Source organism: Fundulus heteroclitus, chromosome 18, assembly GCF_011125445.2.
Source record: "Fundulus heteroclitus isolate FHET01 chromosome 18, MU-UCD_Fhet_4.1, whole genome shotgun sequence".
NCBI classification, from domain to species: domain Eukaryota; kingdom Metazoa; phylum Chordata; class Actinopteri; order Cyprinodontiformes; family Fundulidae; genus Fundulus; species Fundulus heteroclitus.
The window spans coordinates 16,477,597-16,495,708 of NC_046378.1; the positions used below are offsets into that span (position 1 = coordinate 16,477,597).

General features: G+C 41.3%; 1 protein-coding gene across 2 annotated transcripts in view; it reads left to right on the top strand.

Moving 5' to 3' along the window:
- LOC105923431 (F-BAR and double SH3 domains protein 2) overlaps positions 1-18,112 on the top strand; it is a 95,042-nt gene that overhangs the window by 42,570 nt on the left and 34,360 nt on the right. Inside the window, exons 4-11 of one of the 2 annotated variants that reach the window (XM_012859408.3) lie at positions 954-1,033; positions 2,167-2,311; positions 2,433-2,566; positions 3,355-3,409; positions 3,797-3,925; positions 9,440-9,562; positions 11,867-11,962; positions 14,463-14,537. In XM_012859408.3, the coding sequence (XP_012714862.2) occupies positions 954-1,033; positions 2,167-2,311; positions 2,433-2,566; positions 3,355-3,409; positions 3,797-3,925; positions 9,440-9,562; positions 11,867-11,962; positions 14,463-14,537 (837 nt within the window). The remainder of the gene's footprint in view (positions 1-953; positions 1,034-2,166; positions 2,312-2,432; positions 2,567-3,354; positions 3,410-3,796; positions 3,926-9,439; positions 9,563-11,866; positions 11,963-14,462; positions 14,538-18,112) is intronic. The other variant, XM_012859409.3, reaches the window with a different exon arrangement.

The following is an 18,112-nucleotide window of genomic DNA, read 5'->3' on the forward strand; positions in this document are numbered from 1 at the left end:
AGGTGGAAGTAAGCTTAGAAATGTGCAACTTTTCTTTAGCTCTTTATCGAAGACACATCCTACAGCTAACCGAGAGCAGCGAAAACCTCGAAATAACTTTCTTCATATTGGGGCGATTTTCCACCTGTTGCCCAAAAAAAGGGCCTTCTTGTGAATAGACTACAGTGTTGTCCATTTGTGTCTCTAGAACACTTTTCGGTCAGTCCTATTGATGCTTTAGCCCTGGGCCTCTGTGTGTCGGACTTATTTTACTGAGGAGTCTGTCAGCAAAGTCATCATTTCCACTATTTACCCTTCAGTCATTTCTGAACAGTATAAAGTAGTTGTTGAAAGTTATCCACTCCATCTGTCTGTAGGCTAAATGCTTTGGTTGACGTCCATGCTTGCCAGTGTAAACTTTGCTTTCTATAATAACATATCCGTCAACTACAAAATCTTTAAGGTGTATTTGAGAGCCTCTGTAGGGGAAAAAAAAAGTCAATCACTTTTTTCCCCTTTAATGCTTTAATGACACTTAGATTTTAACTCAGAAATAATTACTGTAATAGTTTAATATGTGGCTGCATATTAGGAAAGTGTGATGAGTATTCCAACAACGATGTTGATTGCATTTAATCAACATCTTCCAGATTCTTTCCAGTCTCTTCGTTCATCACAAGGTTCACACCACTCTTTGTTAGTTTCAGCATTTTGACTTTTAAATATCACCTGTGGGCATTCAAGTCGAACAGGCCAAATGTATTATTGTACACAGACCTTGTCTGCATACCAAAATGTAACACCCACCACATGGTGGCCAACTTTACAAAATGCTGCACTAGTGTCAAAGTATTTTTCTGTCTTTGAGTCCAGTACATTTTATCTGGCGAGCCATTGCCCATCTCAGTGCCCTGAACGCTATTGTGTTATCCAGCTTTTTGTTAAGTTGCCTGTTACTGTGCTTGTGTTTTCAGGCTCTGCAGAAGTTAGCAAGTCAGTACTTGAAGAGAGACTGGCCTGGAATAAGCCCCGATGACCAGAGAACGGATTATAGGTAGGTTTGCTTATATTTTGTTCTTTTCACACCAAGAAAGAGGATCTGCATGACTCATAGTTAAGCTATTTTTACCTAGACAAGAGTATGTATGACTATGCGGGTGTGTTCGCACCAAACGCGAACAATGTGAATGGAGCGAGTGATTTACATGTTGTCCCTATGCAAAGATCAGGAGCGAATTAAGGGTTGGCGATACGAACGACACATTGCGAGCGACGCGAACTTGGCGAGTAGAGCGAAGTAAAACCAAACAGCGCAGTGGACGAGCGACTAGAACAAAGGGAAGTTTCGCTCTTGTTCAGCAATACAAACCTTTCTGTAAATTTACGTACATTAACCAAATCAGGGACTGGATCTGGTCGTGACGTAGGGTGAAGGAGCCAAGCGGAGGCAAAGCTTTTTTTTTTAATCTATAATGGGAGATTAAGTTTTATTAAGCACTGATTGACTCACTGACTGAAGGCAGCAGGGATAGAGCGTCTGTAGTTGTTGTCCCGGAGGTTGATCTGTTCCCCAACGCAGGACAGCAGGTACTGGGTCCTGGACAGACGGAAGTAGGCAACCCTCACCGGTGTTGGTACTCACATAACCGTATGTGTTTCTGGAGGATCTGGTGAACGTTGTTCGGTTTTATGCATTCGACCAGCACCGTAACTCTGGCGGTAAAATCGAGGTCCGCCACTGTGAGTTGAACAGACCAGAGGAACCGGCAAGAGGATAGACGCTCCTCTTGTTTGATGATGCGTTGAAGCGAGCCGGGGGAAATTTCGTAAAATTACCCTAGCCAATATTTTACAGCATATTTGAATGTTACAAACAAAGTTATCTAAAATTGACTTCAATACAACTCTGTAGGAAAGACTCTCAGATGTTTACTGTTAAATACAGAAAAGGCATTCACATTTCATTGTAGTTTGACCATAAAAATCCCATTTATCATTACTTTAGTGATTTTGGTTGATCATAATCTTTAACTTAGCTGCTCATTCATCCTCAAACCAACTCCACCACACCAGTGAGCCACAAGAACTATAAAATCTGTTTATTTAAGCTACATCTGATTAATGAAGAACAAATGTCAGTAGTTGCCACACTTCGCACTGTCAGCTGTTCTTTGTGTCTCCAACCAGGAATGTGTACGCCGTGTGGAGGGCCTACTTAGAGGGAACCGTTCAGGTGAGCCAGTCAAGACTTAATGTCTGTGACAACTACAAGAGTCAAATATCTGAACCCGCCAAGACCGTCAGACTCTATAAGGAACAGCAGCTCAAGAAGGTGAGCGGAAGCGTGAGTCAGTCTTTGTTCAGCGTATCTCTTAGGTTAGCCTAAAATGACTCACGTTGCTTGAACTCTTTTTCTTTGGCAACTCAACTGTTTCCTCGCTGGCTCTTCACAGACCATTGATCAGCTGAGTGGCATTCAAGCAGAGCTGCAGGAGTCGGTGAAGGAGTTGGCGAAAGCCAAGAAAAAATACTACGACTGCGAGCAGGTTGCGCACGCCGTGCGAGAGAAGGCCGACATAGAGGCCAAGTAAGTTCGCCAAGGCTCGGGAGAGATTATGTAAGACAAAACAAAAGGGATGCACACAATAAGTTGCGCATATCTTGTATTTTCTTTTGCCTTTTGAGCTTAACAGGATTTCTCAGTAAGGCCAACTGAGCAGAGGAGCATCTGCTCTAAGAATTGAACATCTGAGGCTTTGCTGTCTCGCACGTAGCTCCAGATTATGACTCAGTGCTGATGAGTGTTGTTTTCCTGCCTCCCCCAGGTAGCAGTAGCTATTGTGACATTTTCACTGTGCTGAGTCCCGACTTAGGGCTAGCGCTTGCATCGACTGGATGATCCGTTCTTTTATCGCTTAGTAGAAAGCCAGAACCGCTTTGCCCATAATATAGAAACGCAAGATTCTCAATGTGTTTTCAGAGAGAAACATAGGAAGAAGTTGGGTGTTTCAGAATCTAAGGTGCAAAGATAAGAATAGATTATAAAAAAGCTGGAACAGATGCTTAAAATCCTCACTAAAATGATTTCATCACAGAAGTCTCTTATTTTTCACTGGTGATTTACAGCACATCAGTAAATCTGTAGTTATCCTGCATCAGGCTACTTCAGTATGACTCAGTTTAATATGCCGATTAAACTTTACAAAGGTCAAACCTAAAGCTGTAGGAGTAGTTTTACCCCAACGTCCTGCATCCTGTCATTTGTTAATGGACAGAATGTCAGACTGACTTTCCTAAGATAAGGTTAGTTAACTTAGCAATGATTTGTCAAAATGGAAAATAAATATCTTTATCTGTTCTGTTTTGTTTTTCCAGATCCAAACTTGGTCTTTTTCAATCGAGAATTAGCTTACAGAAGGCAAGTGTGAAGGTAAGAGAGCCTCATCATTCTCTGATTTAAGGCCATTAAACCCTCATCGTCATCATATTTGCCTTTACCTATCTGTGAATCCACATATTGTCACACTTAAATGTTTCAGATGAAAGCCCTCTATTGAGACTGAAATAAATAATTCTGCAAGAAAGAGTGGGTCAGAACTGTGATGTGAAAGACAGCCAGCTTGGTTCTGATAGCTTTTCGTTTGGTGCCAGTGAGCCAAAAGCACCTTTTTTAAAAATTGCATTTTGCTTTTACGCGGTTTCTCTCTGTGCGATATTAAGATCTGTTTGATGTTTACGTGTAACAAAAATTCAAAGCAAAAGAAATCTGTGAGGGGGCAAAAACTTTGTTCTTCAAACTTTCCTTGCTTTGTTTCAGTTGAAAGCCAAGAGGAGTGATTGTAACTCCAAAGCGACGCAGGCCAGGAACGACTACCTGCTAACGCTAGCTGCTGCAAACGCTCATCACGACCGCTACTATCACACAGACCTGCTGCACTGCATACAGGTACTTACCGGAGCTTGAATCACACTATTAGATCATGAAGGATTAGTTAACACTGACAATCTGCCTGTGTAGAGAAGTCATCATATCATCTATATAAGTGTTTGCCACAGTTAGGGTTGGGTCCTCACTGCGGTTCAAGAACCAACAAAGTCCTTTCAGTCGTTTTTTTTTTTTTTACTACTAAAGTAGAAAACAGTTATGATGATGATGATAAACATGCTGTATTTAAGATAATAATTTTGAATTTACATGTAAAAAAGCAGCTGTTGAAGCTGTTTGTGTCGTTTTAAGGGATGGATCAACTCATAGTCCATTTCACTGTGTTTTAGTATCTAAGAACGTGAAAATCTGGAAACCGCTGATTTACAGTATATGGCACAGTACTGTTCATTGTTGTTCTATGTAGCAAGAGTGCACAGCTGGTGTATAAATGAATATATACGTTTTTGAGTGTGACCCAGGGCTGGATGATATAGAAAAATGCATATAGAGAAAATAGAGACCATATTGATGGATATTGATAATTATCAAAAAACATATCTTTTAAGTACAGCTCTGGTTGTTTTATGCTGTTGCTTATTGACCTATTTTCAGATCAAGAACACACAAACTAACTTCAAACTCAACCCTTTATTCAATCAACTTTTTACTAAAACTACAAGTTTTTAAGACAGACAAAAGAACAGGTACTCTCTGAACCCTTTGAAGGGGGCGGAGCTGGGTTCCTGGGTCTGCGTTTGTGATTGGTTGGGAGGATGTAGTATCAACCTTCATGATAGGCTAGAATGCAAACGAAGGAAAACTGTTCCATTAAACATTTTATTGACCCCTTTTTTTTTATATCCCAACACATGTCTGTTGATCGATATATATTGTTATATTATATAATTGATATATTATTGTAGTTTGTTTAAACACTTTGAGATGGAAGGTTTGCTTTTTTGATCTTGGTTGTGCTTGACAAGGTTTGAGAAAAGTTTACACAAATAGATAAAACATTTGTTCAAGAGGACGTCCTTGTCCCAAAATATCTGTTATATGTTTTCTTTTGTGGTTAAAAAATGTGAGAAAATTATTTTTTCCGTGGAAAGAAAGTTATATAATTGGGTTATCACCCAGCCCTTGGCTACATGTCATGAGGTCTGTGAGAGGAAATCTTAATGGAGGTGAAACAAACAAAAAGTGCAACAAAAGAGTCAAGTTTGTTTTGCTGCATCCACATTTCTGCTGCTGACTTTGTCATTTGGGTCATTTGGAGAAACCCCAGAGGGACTTGGTCATTGAGCAAAGGGGAAACATTTCCAGATTCCAAACTCAAACTGAGCAATTTTATGTCTTTTTAGGAAAGCATCTTCATTGTAATTCTGCAAACTACCAGACAACTGTTTCAGTATGAGAGAAATAGTCTTAGGGGGGGAAAAAAATGGTGCCAGAAAATGTGATGATTTCACAGTTTTTTTTTTAGTCTCCAAAGAGAGCTGCAGCCTTTGCGAGGGTGTTATCATTTGAAATTCATACGTGGGGAAGATTCTGCAAAATAAGGAATTTTGATGCCCACTCCTGTCAGAGCACTGCTTGGCTGGCAGCTTGACTTTTCCCATAACTGGAAAGGAAATGTAGACCGACCAGTACTTATCACTCCAACAAGTTAACGAGTAGTTCACTCTCATTTTTTATATTAAGTCAACACTAAATTAGTCAACACTAAACATTAAATGTCTTCCTTCACTGTATTTAATCACAGACTTGCATGCGTTTAAACAATAATCAGTTTGTTTTGTTAAAAGAAAAAAAAATAGGTAAAAGTTGATCACAGAAAACTGAAGCACTTTTCGCTGCTAGTCTCTGAACAAACATATAAATTACATGACTGACGAGGTGATTTGAGCAATAGGTTCTGTGTCTATAACCAGAACGTATCTGAGGACCTGTTTCTAGTTATCAAGGAATCTTTCAGCCTTGTTGCAGCTTCTCGCTGACACACTGGCCCTCAGGCGTGTACTGTGCGAGCATCTATACTGTGAGGCCTTCCTGAATAATACATCCCCGGTTCCCAGTGACAGAAGGACAGAACTGCGGGGAAATATGCATGTACACAAATACGCGCATGCAAACGCACTAGGACAATAGGGGGACACTGCTAGGAGGAAGCAAGCTGTTCCTGCTCTCTGCTCGTCTTCGCTTCTTTCGTTTGTGGTGTGCAGACAACCTCACACGGAAATCTGTAATAAATGCATCTTTGAAAAGCTCTACCAAACCCCACAAGGCCTTTGTGTCTGCTTTATTTTATCACTTGCATGTGCAGCGAGGACCAGCACCATGAATGCTTTTGGATTATTGGAGTTTGACTGTGGCTTGCGGAAATATTTATACCCTAAAACCTTTTTTTTTTTTTTTTTTTTCCACATTTTGTCACAATGCAACCACAAACGTCAATGTATTTTATATGACAGACCAACACAGAGTCACGTGTGAAAATGAAAGGAAAATTAAATCCGGTTAGCAAATAGTTTAAATCTAAATATCTATGCCTTTGTATTTGGCCCCATTTTCTCTAATATAATTTAGCTTTAAAATAAATCCTTATGTTCTATGAAGGCCCCAGAGTTTTATTAGTGAACAAAACCGCCTCACAAAGACTGTGGAACACAGCAGAAGAACATCAGGGAGAACCTTGTGAAGAAGTTTAAAGCAAAATCGGGTAATAAAGCAATATCCTAAGCTTTTAACATCTGTTCAGGTCATCGTCCAAAAACAGGAGGAGGGTGCCACAACTGCAAAGCTGTGGCAGCCCAGCTAAACTGGTAGGCCAGGCAAGGAGATTGTAAATTAGTGAAGCAGCCAAGAAACCCATTTTAACTTTAGAGGAGTTGCAGAGATCCTCAATTCAGGTGGAAAAAGAAAAGCCCTGTTCAAAAAAAGCCATATTTATGCAGTTGAGGAAGTAGTCTGGTCAAACGAGAACAAAGTTTGAGCTTTTGGCCTATTTGCAAATGCCACGTGTGTCAGAAAACCAACACTGTACATCTACCTGAGCGCACAATCCTCACACCGAGACATGGTGGTGGCAATATCATGCTGTGGGGATGGTTTGCTAGTTGTTAGACCAGATATGGTTAAATAACAGTTTTTTTTTTCAAGATCAAACATCTGTTAAAGACTATAAAATATTTCGCAGGACAACAAACCCTAAACACACAGTCAGAGCAACACGGCACAATACTAGCTGTCCGCAGATGCTCTCCATCCAGTCTGAAAGTAGACTGTACGGGAGCCTAGCAAAAGCAGACGTTTGTTATATTTTGGTTACCATATTTATTTATAGAAATTTGTAGCTATTTTTTGCTATGCAATGTTTTCATTTTATGTCCCCACTTTTGAGAGGCATTGCATCGCCGGACCTGGCGGTGGGACATCATTTTAGATCGAGCAGGAGCAAAAAATCTTCCTGACCTGAAATGTTTTCAGACAGCTAACCTGGCAGCAGTGGAAATAGATCCAGTCTCTTCTGCACAAAAAGATAAAACTCCATCGCCCGGCGTTAATTTTAACGGTGAGCTGCATGTGGGACAGAAAAGAAGGATTTTAGTTGGGGAAACCTGCATTTTTAAAAGTGATTAGATCAAAATTTTCTTTCATAAACAGAGACGGTTTTGGCTCCTGGCTGCAGCTGGAACATATGCATCCTAAACATGAACACTGTTGTCCTTGTCCCCGCCACAGCCGAGCCATAGTGAAAGGCCAGTGGCTGCTCCTCGTCTCCCTCTGCTGGCAGAAACCGGCGCTGACAGCTACAGTCTGCACCTCTGCTCTCCTGTGTGTCTCTGCTTTGTTCGGGCCGATGCAGTCATTTGCCTAAAAACACAGAGGCGGTCCAGCTGGCCGCGGTACAGGGCCGGGGCTTTCTCTGGAAGCTGACTCACTTTTGTTTCAACACTACCGTAAATGGAGAAAAAGAGGAGGGGAGGACGGGAAGAAAGAGGGAGAAGGAAATGAGCAGACTGATGAAGGAACGGGCAGAATGAGCTCTGCCAACTGCCCACCCTTAATGACATAATTTCCTTGTCAATATCCCATTGTTTTCACGAAGCTGCGGTATGTGTGTGCCAAATACCAAACGTGTTGGCGTCTGATGGGGGGGCGATTCTTGTTTTGCACCGCACCTTTTTTGACAGAAGAAGCACCTCAGATCGCTCCCAAGAAGATATCAGGAACACCGGCGTCAAAATAAAGGGAACTATTAAAAGTGAAACGTGCCAACCACAATTTCAAATAAATCAAGTAAAACATTTAAGTGTGTTTCTTTGAATGGAAGAAAAAGCACTTGACTCGGGTTCAAAAGCTTCAACAGGCTTCTGAAGGTGATTGGGGAAATAAAATGTTGTTAATTTGTGCCTGAAGATTCTGGTGAAGATTCTCAGTCATCCAGGTCATGGTCATTCCAAAAAAAGTAAAAAAACAAAGCAACTGGACTTGTTTTCCATAGTTGAAGTGGGTTAATGGTGTCCACCCCATAAGCCCACATAAACCATATTTGAAGAGCAAGCAACTAATTATCCTTGTTTACAGTAATGTGGCTTAGGAGTGAAACTCCGTGGCAGGCATTGGGACATAGAAATGTATATGTTGCATTTCTAAGAATGAGCTTAAAAATAGTCTTGATGTAGGAAAAAGGCCTCGTTCTTCTTAGTTTCTTATTGGAGAATTTGCCGATTAAACAAAAAAAGCGACCAGATATTTACAGTTACTAATGAAAAAATATAAATATCTGGAAAATATCAAAAAGTCTGGAGTAATGTGGAGTACCAAGCTTTATACTCCAGACTTTTTGAATTGAGAAAGCTTCCTGGAGAGAAACGAAACGTCTTCAACTACGGAAAACAAGTCCAGTTGCTTTGTTTTTTACTTTTTTTTGGAATTGTGCTTGAATGCTTGAAAGCTGAAGTGTGAGAGCGTGTGGTCAATCTGGACTCCATCCACAAAGACACTCGTCTCGTAAAGCTCATTTCCCCCTTCGTGTTTTTATCCCACCAAACAGTGCTACTGATGCCTCTTCAGCTGCTCTTCTTCACGAGCTCCTCTCCCTCTCTTTCCCTCCGTCTGGTGTGTGTGTGTGTCTGGCCGTGCGGCCGCTCTCCTTGGCCGATCAGCTGAGCCTCAATGCCTCATTAAAAACGTTTTTCTCGCTGTGCTCCCAAACTGCCAGTGGCTGCTGTCGAGTGAAAACATCTGCTTGGTTTCAGTCTCTCTTTCTTCACTTCGCGTAGTTCGTCTGACAGCGTGCAAAGTCGGCCGTTTGTTGCTCCGACGCTGTTTCGCCAGCGCCGTTTTCTCGTACGTTCACGTGCGGCTAAAGACGAGTTATCCATGGGTGTAAGGTTAATTAGAAGCGTTTTTATAGCAAAGACGTAATTGACCAAACAAAAATGTCCCCACTTCTTTCTGCTCAATGTTATGTAACACCGTTCAAATTGTGCTGAATGAACCCTTTTCTCACTGTTGTCGTTCTCCCAGGCCTTAGATGGGAGGATCTACGAGCATGTGAAAGACTACCTGGTGGCTCTGTGCCGCACTGAGCTGGAGGCCTCGCAGGCTACACACAGCACCTTCCAGTTCCTTCTAGAAAAGTCCTCCAGGGTGAGTCACATTAGTTTGCAAGTTTACTCCAGCAGAATAACTCTGTAGCTGCACCAGAAAAAGGCCTTACTGTGTCTAGAATATATGTACCGGTGGAATTAATGACAGTAATGGGAAATATTTCGCCTGCTTTATCGTTTTCTTTGAGTGCACACTTTGTAAAAGTCTGCGATGAGCGGCTGGGTTTAAATGTGTCGTTTTAAAACCAAAATCTCTTGTAATTTAAAGTTAAAGGGAGATTTGAACTGTGGAGGAGGAGAAACTGAGGGAACCTTTAGTTCAGCCAAACAGGGAAGGTTTCTACCCGCCTTAGTCTGATTTGGTCTCGGTTCCAGCACTGGAAATGGGGGGGGGGGGGGTTAAAAAAAATCAACACATTTAAGCACAGCCTAAATGCATGTGCAATAATACAGTTCGTAAAACAAGCTGCAGCTACTGCTTTGGATCATTTTTTATTTGTCATGGTGTCAGCTTGCTACTTCTACTTTAACTTGAAGTGGGTTAATGGTGTCCACCCCATAAACCCACATAAACCATATTTGAAGAGCAAGCAACTAATTATCTTTGTTTACAGTAATGTGGCTTAGGAGCGAAACTCTGCAGCAGGCGTTGGGACATAGAAATATATATGTTGCATTTCTAAGAATGAGCTTAAAATAGTCTTGAGGTAGGGAAGAGGCCTCGTTCTTCTTAGTTTCTTCTAGGAGAATTTGCTGATTAAACAAAAAAAAAGCGACCAGATATTTACAGTTACTAATGAAAAAAATATAAATATCTGGAAAAACCTTCATATCTGTTGTCACTCTTTTCTGAAATTGAAACCAATATATTATATAGCTTTAATAGACATAGAGTTAAAAATATTTTAAGCCATTATTTCTTGTCATTTCGATGTTTATGGCTTACAGAAAAAGGAAACCCAAAATCCGGTGTCCCAGAGAAGCAAGCAGACTATTACATAAGCTCAACAACTAAAGACATTTTACACTGGAATGTCAGGTTAATGAAAAGTATGTCCATTTCTAGGCGCTCCTGTTGGGACATGAAATTAGCATGTCTTTATAAAACTTGTCAGCAGAAGGAAGCATGGAGGGCTCTATAGTTTCCTGGTAGACGGCTGCATTGTCTGAACTTCAGAAAACCCAGTAGCCCATCACCAAAACATGACATGGGACCCTGAATCCTCCCTGACTGTGGAAACTTCACTCTGGACTTCTGTGCCTCTCCACTCTTCCTCCAGACGCTTAATTTTCAAATGAAATACAAACTTTACTTACATCTAAAAAAAAAAAACAGGACATTGGATCACTGATAAACAGTCTAGTTCCTTTTCTCTTTAGTCCAGGTAAGACACTCATGACGTTGTTTCTGGTTCAGGAGTGCCTTGCCACGAGGAATGCGACATTTGCAGCCCATGTCTGGTATTCGTCTGTGTGTGGCGACCCTTGAAGCACCGACCAGCTTCAGTCCACTTCTTGTGAAGCTCCTCCCAATTATTGAAAGAATTTTGCTTCGCAATCCTTTCAAGGTTGCAGTTGTCTCTGCTGCAGGTGCACCTTTTTTTGACCACGCTTCTTTCCTTCCACTCAACTTTCTATGAATGTGTTTGGATCCAGCAGTCTGTGAACAACCAGCATCTTTAACAATGACCTTTTGTGGCTTACTCTGCTTGTGAAGGGTGTCGATGACCGTCTTCTGGACATCTGTCCAGTCAGCAGTTTTCCCCATAATGGTGTCGCCTACTGACCCACACTGAGAGACCGTTTAAAGGCTCAGGAAACATTTGCAGGTGTTTTGAGTTTTGTATGACACAATGGGTTTCCAATATTTAACCTTTACATAACATATTTTCTGGTCAATTATTTGTGAGCCGTAATCATCAAAACTATGAAAGAATAAAGGCTTGAAATATGTAATATATAATATATGAGTTTAATCTTCTGATAAAAGTGACAAAATAATTGAACTTCGTCACAATTTTCCGATTTCTTTCGCTCTTAGCAGCACATTGAGAACCTTTTGGTCCTGAACGTGCATCAAACTGAACAGATATTACACGAATGCCACTGAGGGGACAATCAAAAACGTCCAACCCAGACGTGAACTGTCGCCGTGAATCACTCACCTTGCCTTTGAATTGGTGATCTGCTGTAAAAAAAGGTCCGTCCTTTCCTCCCTCGCCGGGAAGCAGGAGCCGCAGTGCGTGTAGATCTGCTGCCGTTGCGTCAGACTGCTCCGCGGTGTCTCTTCAGCTCACAGGCAGAAGTAAAGCATTAATAATCTGCTGGTGTTTCCCTTTCCCAGATAATACAGGAGTTCAACCAGCAGCTGTTCATGCAGGAGAACCCCGTGTTTCACAAGGCGCACGACTTCCAGTTTCAGGCCAGCGAATACGACACGGTGAGCTGCACACACTTACGCCGTGTTCATGTCTGTACAAGTGAAGGGTTGTTCCTCTAATGTTTGTATATAAACCAGTTTGCAGCAGGACAGTTGCTCTATATTGTGTCAAACAACACTGACTCTCAGACTGACATAAATCTGCTTCTTAGTTCACCAAATGTGCCTCATGTGCAATGTTGCATTTTTGTCTCTGCTCTGACGATCACGGAGACCTGCGTTAAAACCAAAGACGGCTCTAATCAGACTCGCTTGGGTCTTCTTCTTCCAGCGGATTTAAGATGGCAGCGATCCAGTTAACTGGCGTCTGGCGACAGCATGGCAGAAACACGAATCATCTCTTTGTTCCACTTTTAATATTAAATGATATGTGTCCACTGGGAGCTTATATCTTTAGTTGTTTTTTTTTCTCTCTCCTCTCAATGCAGGCTAAAAATGTACATTTTAAATTCGGCTGCTTGTTGAGCGTTAAAACGTTTAGGAATGTTGTCGAATGATGGGAGATTCTGTGAATAAATCATCTGGAGCGGCGCGCTCTCTCTCCTCTGGGGTCTTGTTAAGTGTTTCGTGGTAACAATGAAAAATGTTTCTGCGGACAAAGTTTCTAATTCCTCCGCTGCGCCGTTAGTGGCAGTATCTATTTCTCTTCTGTACGAGTCGCTTTGGGCTCCCGTGTTTCTCGCCTGCTTCTTGTGCCGCTGCCAGTTTCCCTTTCTAAACCTTCTACACTGCCTCACCAAAAATATTCATATTCATCCCTTTTTCCGTGTTAAAACCACAAACGTTATTGTATTTTATAGGGATTTAATGCAATGGAACGACAGAAAAAGTAGTGCATAATTGGGAAGTGGAATTTTTTAAAAGATAAACCTTTCAAGAATGTGGTGCGAGATTAAATTCAGCCCCCTAAAATACTCTGATTGAAGCACATTTGGCTGTAATTACAACCCCTGATTGTATTTACCAACTCTGGAGATCAGGAGAATAAAATGATTGCCCGTTGTTTATTGCAAAATGGCTCAAGGATGGAGAATGTGAAGGAACATGAGTTTTCGAGCTTTGGTGCAGATTCTCAATTTAGTTTTGGTCTAAAGGCAAATTTATTTGTATAGCACAATTCAGTACAGAGACAATGCAAAGTGCTTATTAACACTAACAGAATAAAAGCATGTTGGAATAAAATGTAGAAACAAAATAGAACATTAAAAACAGTTGGACTAAAAAAGTTTAACTAGTGATGTTTCAGTAGAACTGTTTACTAGAGCAGTCGAAGGCAATCCTAAACAAATGTGTTTTTAATCTTGATTTAAAGGAGCTCAGGCTTTCTGCAGTTTTGCAGTTTTCTGGAAGTTTGTTCCAGATAAGTGGAGCATAGGAACTAAATGCTACTTCTGGTCTAGACCTTGACCTGGCCAAACAGTCCGGCTGTACCTCTGGCTGTATGTTTTCACAGCCTCTAACAGGTTGTCTCCTTTGATTTACCTCCATTCATCCTTCCACAATCTCTGACCCGCTTCCCTTTCCTTGCTAAAGAAAAGCAACCCCACAGCATGACGCCGTCCCCACCGTGCTTTGCCGTGGGAATGGTGCTTCCTGGGTCATGTGCAGTGTTAGCGTTCCTGCCCTTCCCCGCCCTCACTGCAAAAACTGATCTAAAAATAAGCAAAATGTTCTTAAAATGTGTGTTCTTGTCCTTGATTTGAGCAGGTATATAATATTATCTGCCAATGGAATGAGTATTTTGACCCCTAAAATAAGATAATTAGACATCCTGCACTTGAAATAAGATGATGGAGATGAATCGTTCCTATTTTAAGTGCAAAGGTCTTATTCCATTGGCAGAATATCTTATTTACCTGCTCAAATCAAGGACAGATACACTAATTTTAAGAAAATATCATTTTTAGTTCTGTTTTTGCAGTGCTGTGAGTTGAGGCGGGCAGCCTTGTCTGACCAGGTTTTCTAGTCACATGAATTTGTAGTCATGAAGACGCCTTCATGTATCAGCTGTATGTGAACCGATGTGAACCTTATGTTCTAATTAGGTGACGTTTGAAGGCAATCGGTCGCAGTGGATTCCATCAAAGGGTATCAAAGTGGGCTGAAGAGAAATAAATCTCTTTAGATTTTTACTTAATCAAAGCTGTTGAAAACCGTGACTCGTTTTCCTTCTTCTCCACCATGTGCCGCTTTGGGCAAATCTGATGAAATCCCAATAAAAACAAGATGACGTTTGTGGTCGTAACGAAGCGAAGTGATTAAAAAAACGTTTTGACACGGAGCTGCATTTCTGCGTAACAGTGCTTTAATCCTGCCTTGTATCTCGCTGTTCTTCACCATTTCTCTAACACTTTTCCCTGAATCTGTTCTCCCCACATTAACCCCTCCCTCTCTGTGTGTATGCCCGTGTGCGCTCACTGCCGCTCTCGTGCGTTTGCGGGTGGGTTTGTGGATGCCTCCCGTGCCTGCGCGCGCATCTGTGTGGGGGAGCGCGCCGCAGACTCTGAGCTCGGTGCCGCAGCTGGTGGACATTGAGCCGTCGCCCGTCAGTGCCATGAGAATGACCCTGGCACAGGTAGTTGGAACCGTTGCTAGCATTCCCATCCCTCATCCCTGACACAAACCATTCACTCCATCCTGATGATTTACCTGCCTGCTGTGTTTGACATTTACTTGAACGAGTAATTTGAGGGAACCTGTGGTCGTCGAGCAAAGCTTGGCTAAAAGCTCCTCCGGCGACTTCAAGGGATTTTCCTCCTTGGCACAGATCAAAATAAATGATGGCTCAAACGCAAATCCCCTCCAAGGTTTATTTTCTCAGAGCATATTGTTATCCAGCATGTTTTCAGCACCAAGAAAGGTTTTGAGGTAGGTTTCTATATAGTTAAGCATTTAACTATAGAGTGTTTGTAGAGCAATCTGTTAACTTTAGGTGTTTGTAGGGATTTTATCTGAATAATGCTGGTTTTGCTGCAGAAATTTCTACCTGTGATCTTTATACTGTGGCAATATTTTTGCTCAAAAAGGTTGCCGGTCTACAAAAGGCTTAATTGGCTGCTGTCTTTAACCAGTTTTGCTATAAATCATAAAAAGCAGTCCATTAATAGGCAAACTGTTGTGCTTTCAAGTGCCTTTTGTGACGACCTGAATGATTATTAACTCCCTTTCATCTATCCTGGACGCATGAAACCAACCGCTGTGCCGAAGCTGGTAAGCGATGCTTTTACATCATCTCTTAACCAGCTTCGGCACAGCGTGGGACTATTAGTGCAGTCGTGTAAAACATTAGCACTTTAGATAATTTAGAACCGTCATTCTTCAAATGTCGTAAGGCTGCACAATATCAGGAAGTCACGCAGTTGGGATAAACACACAGTTTTCTGTTTCTCATCACGATGCTTCTGCTGTGACAGACGTTTAGCGTCCTGAGGTGAGTTGCAATTATAAAACCCAGGATGTTTCTCTGCTAAAACTCATTTTCCAGGAACTTTAGTTTTTGCGTTTGGATTGAAATTATCTTGCACTTTTCTCGTCATGCCGACCGCTCAAAGCGCTTTACACTAGAGCCACGTTCTCCCAGCGGCTCTCAAACGGTAGGTAGGCAACCTTTCAATTGCAAGACTACTACTCTGCTCAATCTGCTACGGTCGACACATGTGAGGTCCAAGACAGGGCCGTGATCTCTGCGGACACCAGCCGGTAACTCCCGGCGTTCTGGTGTCTTACCCAGCAGCTTAGAATAGGAGGAAAGACCCCACAGCAAAATAAAAAAAAGCCAGGATTTTCAGCAGTGAAGCAACAATTGATGATTCAGGCACAGCGAAAACCAGCACTTCAAACTCCATGGGAAGGTGTAACCTTAACATGTTTTAAAATAATTTCACTGACTCAAACTTTTCACCCTGGAGGTGAGAGAAGAGGAGAAGAAGCTGCGGTCGGGATTCAAATCAGGCGTTTCTCACGCTGTGAAACTGTATTATAATCACTTTCAATTCAGAGGAGGTTCATAGCATTAGTCACATTTTTTTTTTCTACCAATAAAATCTGACAGATGTGACTCAAAGGACCATAAACCGCACACAGGAACAGCGCGCCATTTCTGACGAAAGGATTTTAAAGGATTTTGGTTGTTTTGATATTGTGCATCACAATATGAATGCTTTAAAACTCTAAAACGTTACGTTGAATTGATGATTCATTCCCTCCTGCTCCACAGATGTCTGTAAGCAGATGACAGTTTAAAATCTGTTTCACATAAAACTTAACAGAAAGCCATAGTGTGTTTTAAACTAATATATTTAAGTTGGAAAATTGGAAAAAATGTCAGTGTTTTGAAATGTTTGGCACTCTTCCTCCACAAATTTCACAAATCCACCGTTTTTATTTGGTGTGAAGTGAGTCCTTTAGATTTAAAGGGACAGCACCAAAACAATCTGCTCCCAGACATGTTTTTGACCTTCTACTGTAACCCTCTTTACTGAGACAGTGTTAGCAGGGAATCACATTTAGATACAGCCTTAGTATCACAGAATAAATCCCCAGTCTTTAATGTGCAGCATTTTTTAGCAACAAAAAATAAAATCCCCTCACTGAATCACTGGAACGACCGTTTATTCTCTCCGCTATAATGTTGCCACGCAGGCTTTGATAAAAAAACTTTGCCCTTTAACCAGGATTTTTTTATCTGCTGCTTTCATTTTAGTTATTACAATAAAATAACTAATATAGAGAGTGAAGTGAATCATATTTTCAGTGTATTGTTTTTTTCTTGCATATTCTTTCAAGTGTTTGGCTTAAAAAATGGCCGGTAAAAAAAAAGGATCTCTCTCACTCTAGTGTTTATTTTTATTCCTTTCTGTTCTTCCTCTGGGTGTTAGATTCTTACTTAGACTTACTTAGACTTACTTAGACAACTTGATTTGTCATTTTGTATGCACAGAGTGCGTACAGAACGAAATTTCGTTTGCATACAGCTTGAAAATTTACAGTGAATTGCAGTAGATTACAGGATAAGGTAAATTACAGGATAAAGTTACAGGGTAAAGTGCAGCAGTGATTTAACCGTACAACAATTGAAATTCTGTATTGAACCTCATTGAAATCCACCCAATGTTGAATATAAGAGAGGCAAAACTGTTTGGGATGATGTTTTTTTTAAAACCTTTCTGTGTTTTCAAAGAATAAACAGAAAGATTCTGAACATATCAGCTTTAGCCAGACCAAAAAGGTCAGAGTAATGTTCTCGACTACAAAACCGGGAGCGAGAGCTTTGGAATTACTACATGTCGAAACGTTGTTGTATGTGATGAGCGAAGGGAACAGGTGGAGGCAAATCTAGAGAGACGAAGGTCTGCCCTGGAAAGGAGAGGAATGAAGGTGGGGGAGATAAAGAAGGTGCGTAGGGTCAACAGTCAAGATCAACACTTAGCTTGGAAATGAAGTGAAGAACCGTGTCCAAGCAGGTTGGAACGGGTGGAGTAAAGTGTCAGGTGGGTTGTCTCATAAAAGAGTATCAGCGAGAATGAAAGGGAAGGTAAAGCCAGAGGGGCCAGACTGAGATGCTTGGGACATGCAGAGAGGAGGGATGCTGAGTACGTCAGTAGAAGGATGCTGAAGACTAGATGAAGAGCAAAGAGGAGAGTTATGGATAGACATGAAGCTAGTTGTCGTGAGAGAATAAGATGCAGCAGATGGAGAAAGATGCCTCGCTGCGGCGACGCCCGAAAGTGAAAAGCCGAAAGAAGGCGTCGAGACATTTTAAACATAGCAGGATGCAAAGCGACAAGCTTACAAGGAATATTTGCAACATCCCCTTCCTACATACAGTATGTAGATACTCAGAAGCATTTACTTATTAGACATACCTAAACATTATACATACCTAAATGCACATAACATTTAAATGGAATAACACTATATATAATATATATTCCATCAGTTCTTAAAGGAACAGCAAAAATCAAAGGGTATATATTTTTTAACCTAAAATCCCATCTTCATTGGTGCTTTGGTCCAGCATTTTTCAATGTAGAGATAAGAAAACAGCCATCAGACTAACACTGCTCCTTACTCTACTGCAGACACTCAGGAGTCTCGGACCCCATTTGCTTTAAAAGGAATCCATTAAAACAGCTCTTATAGGAGCGATGC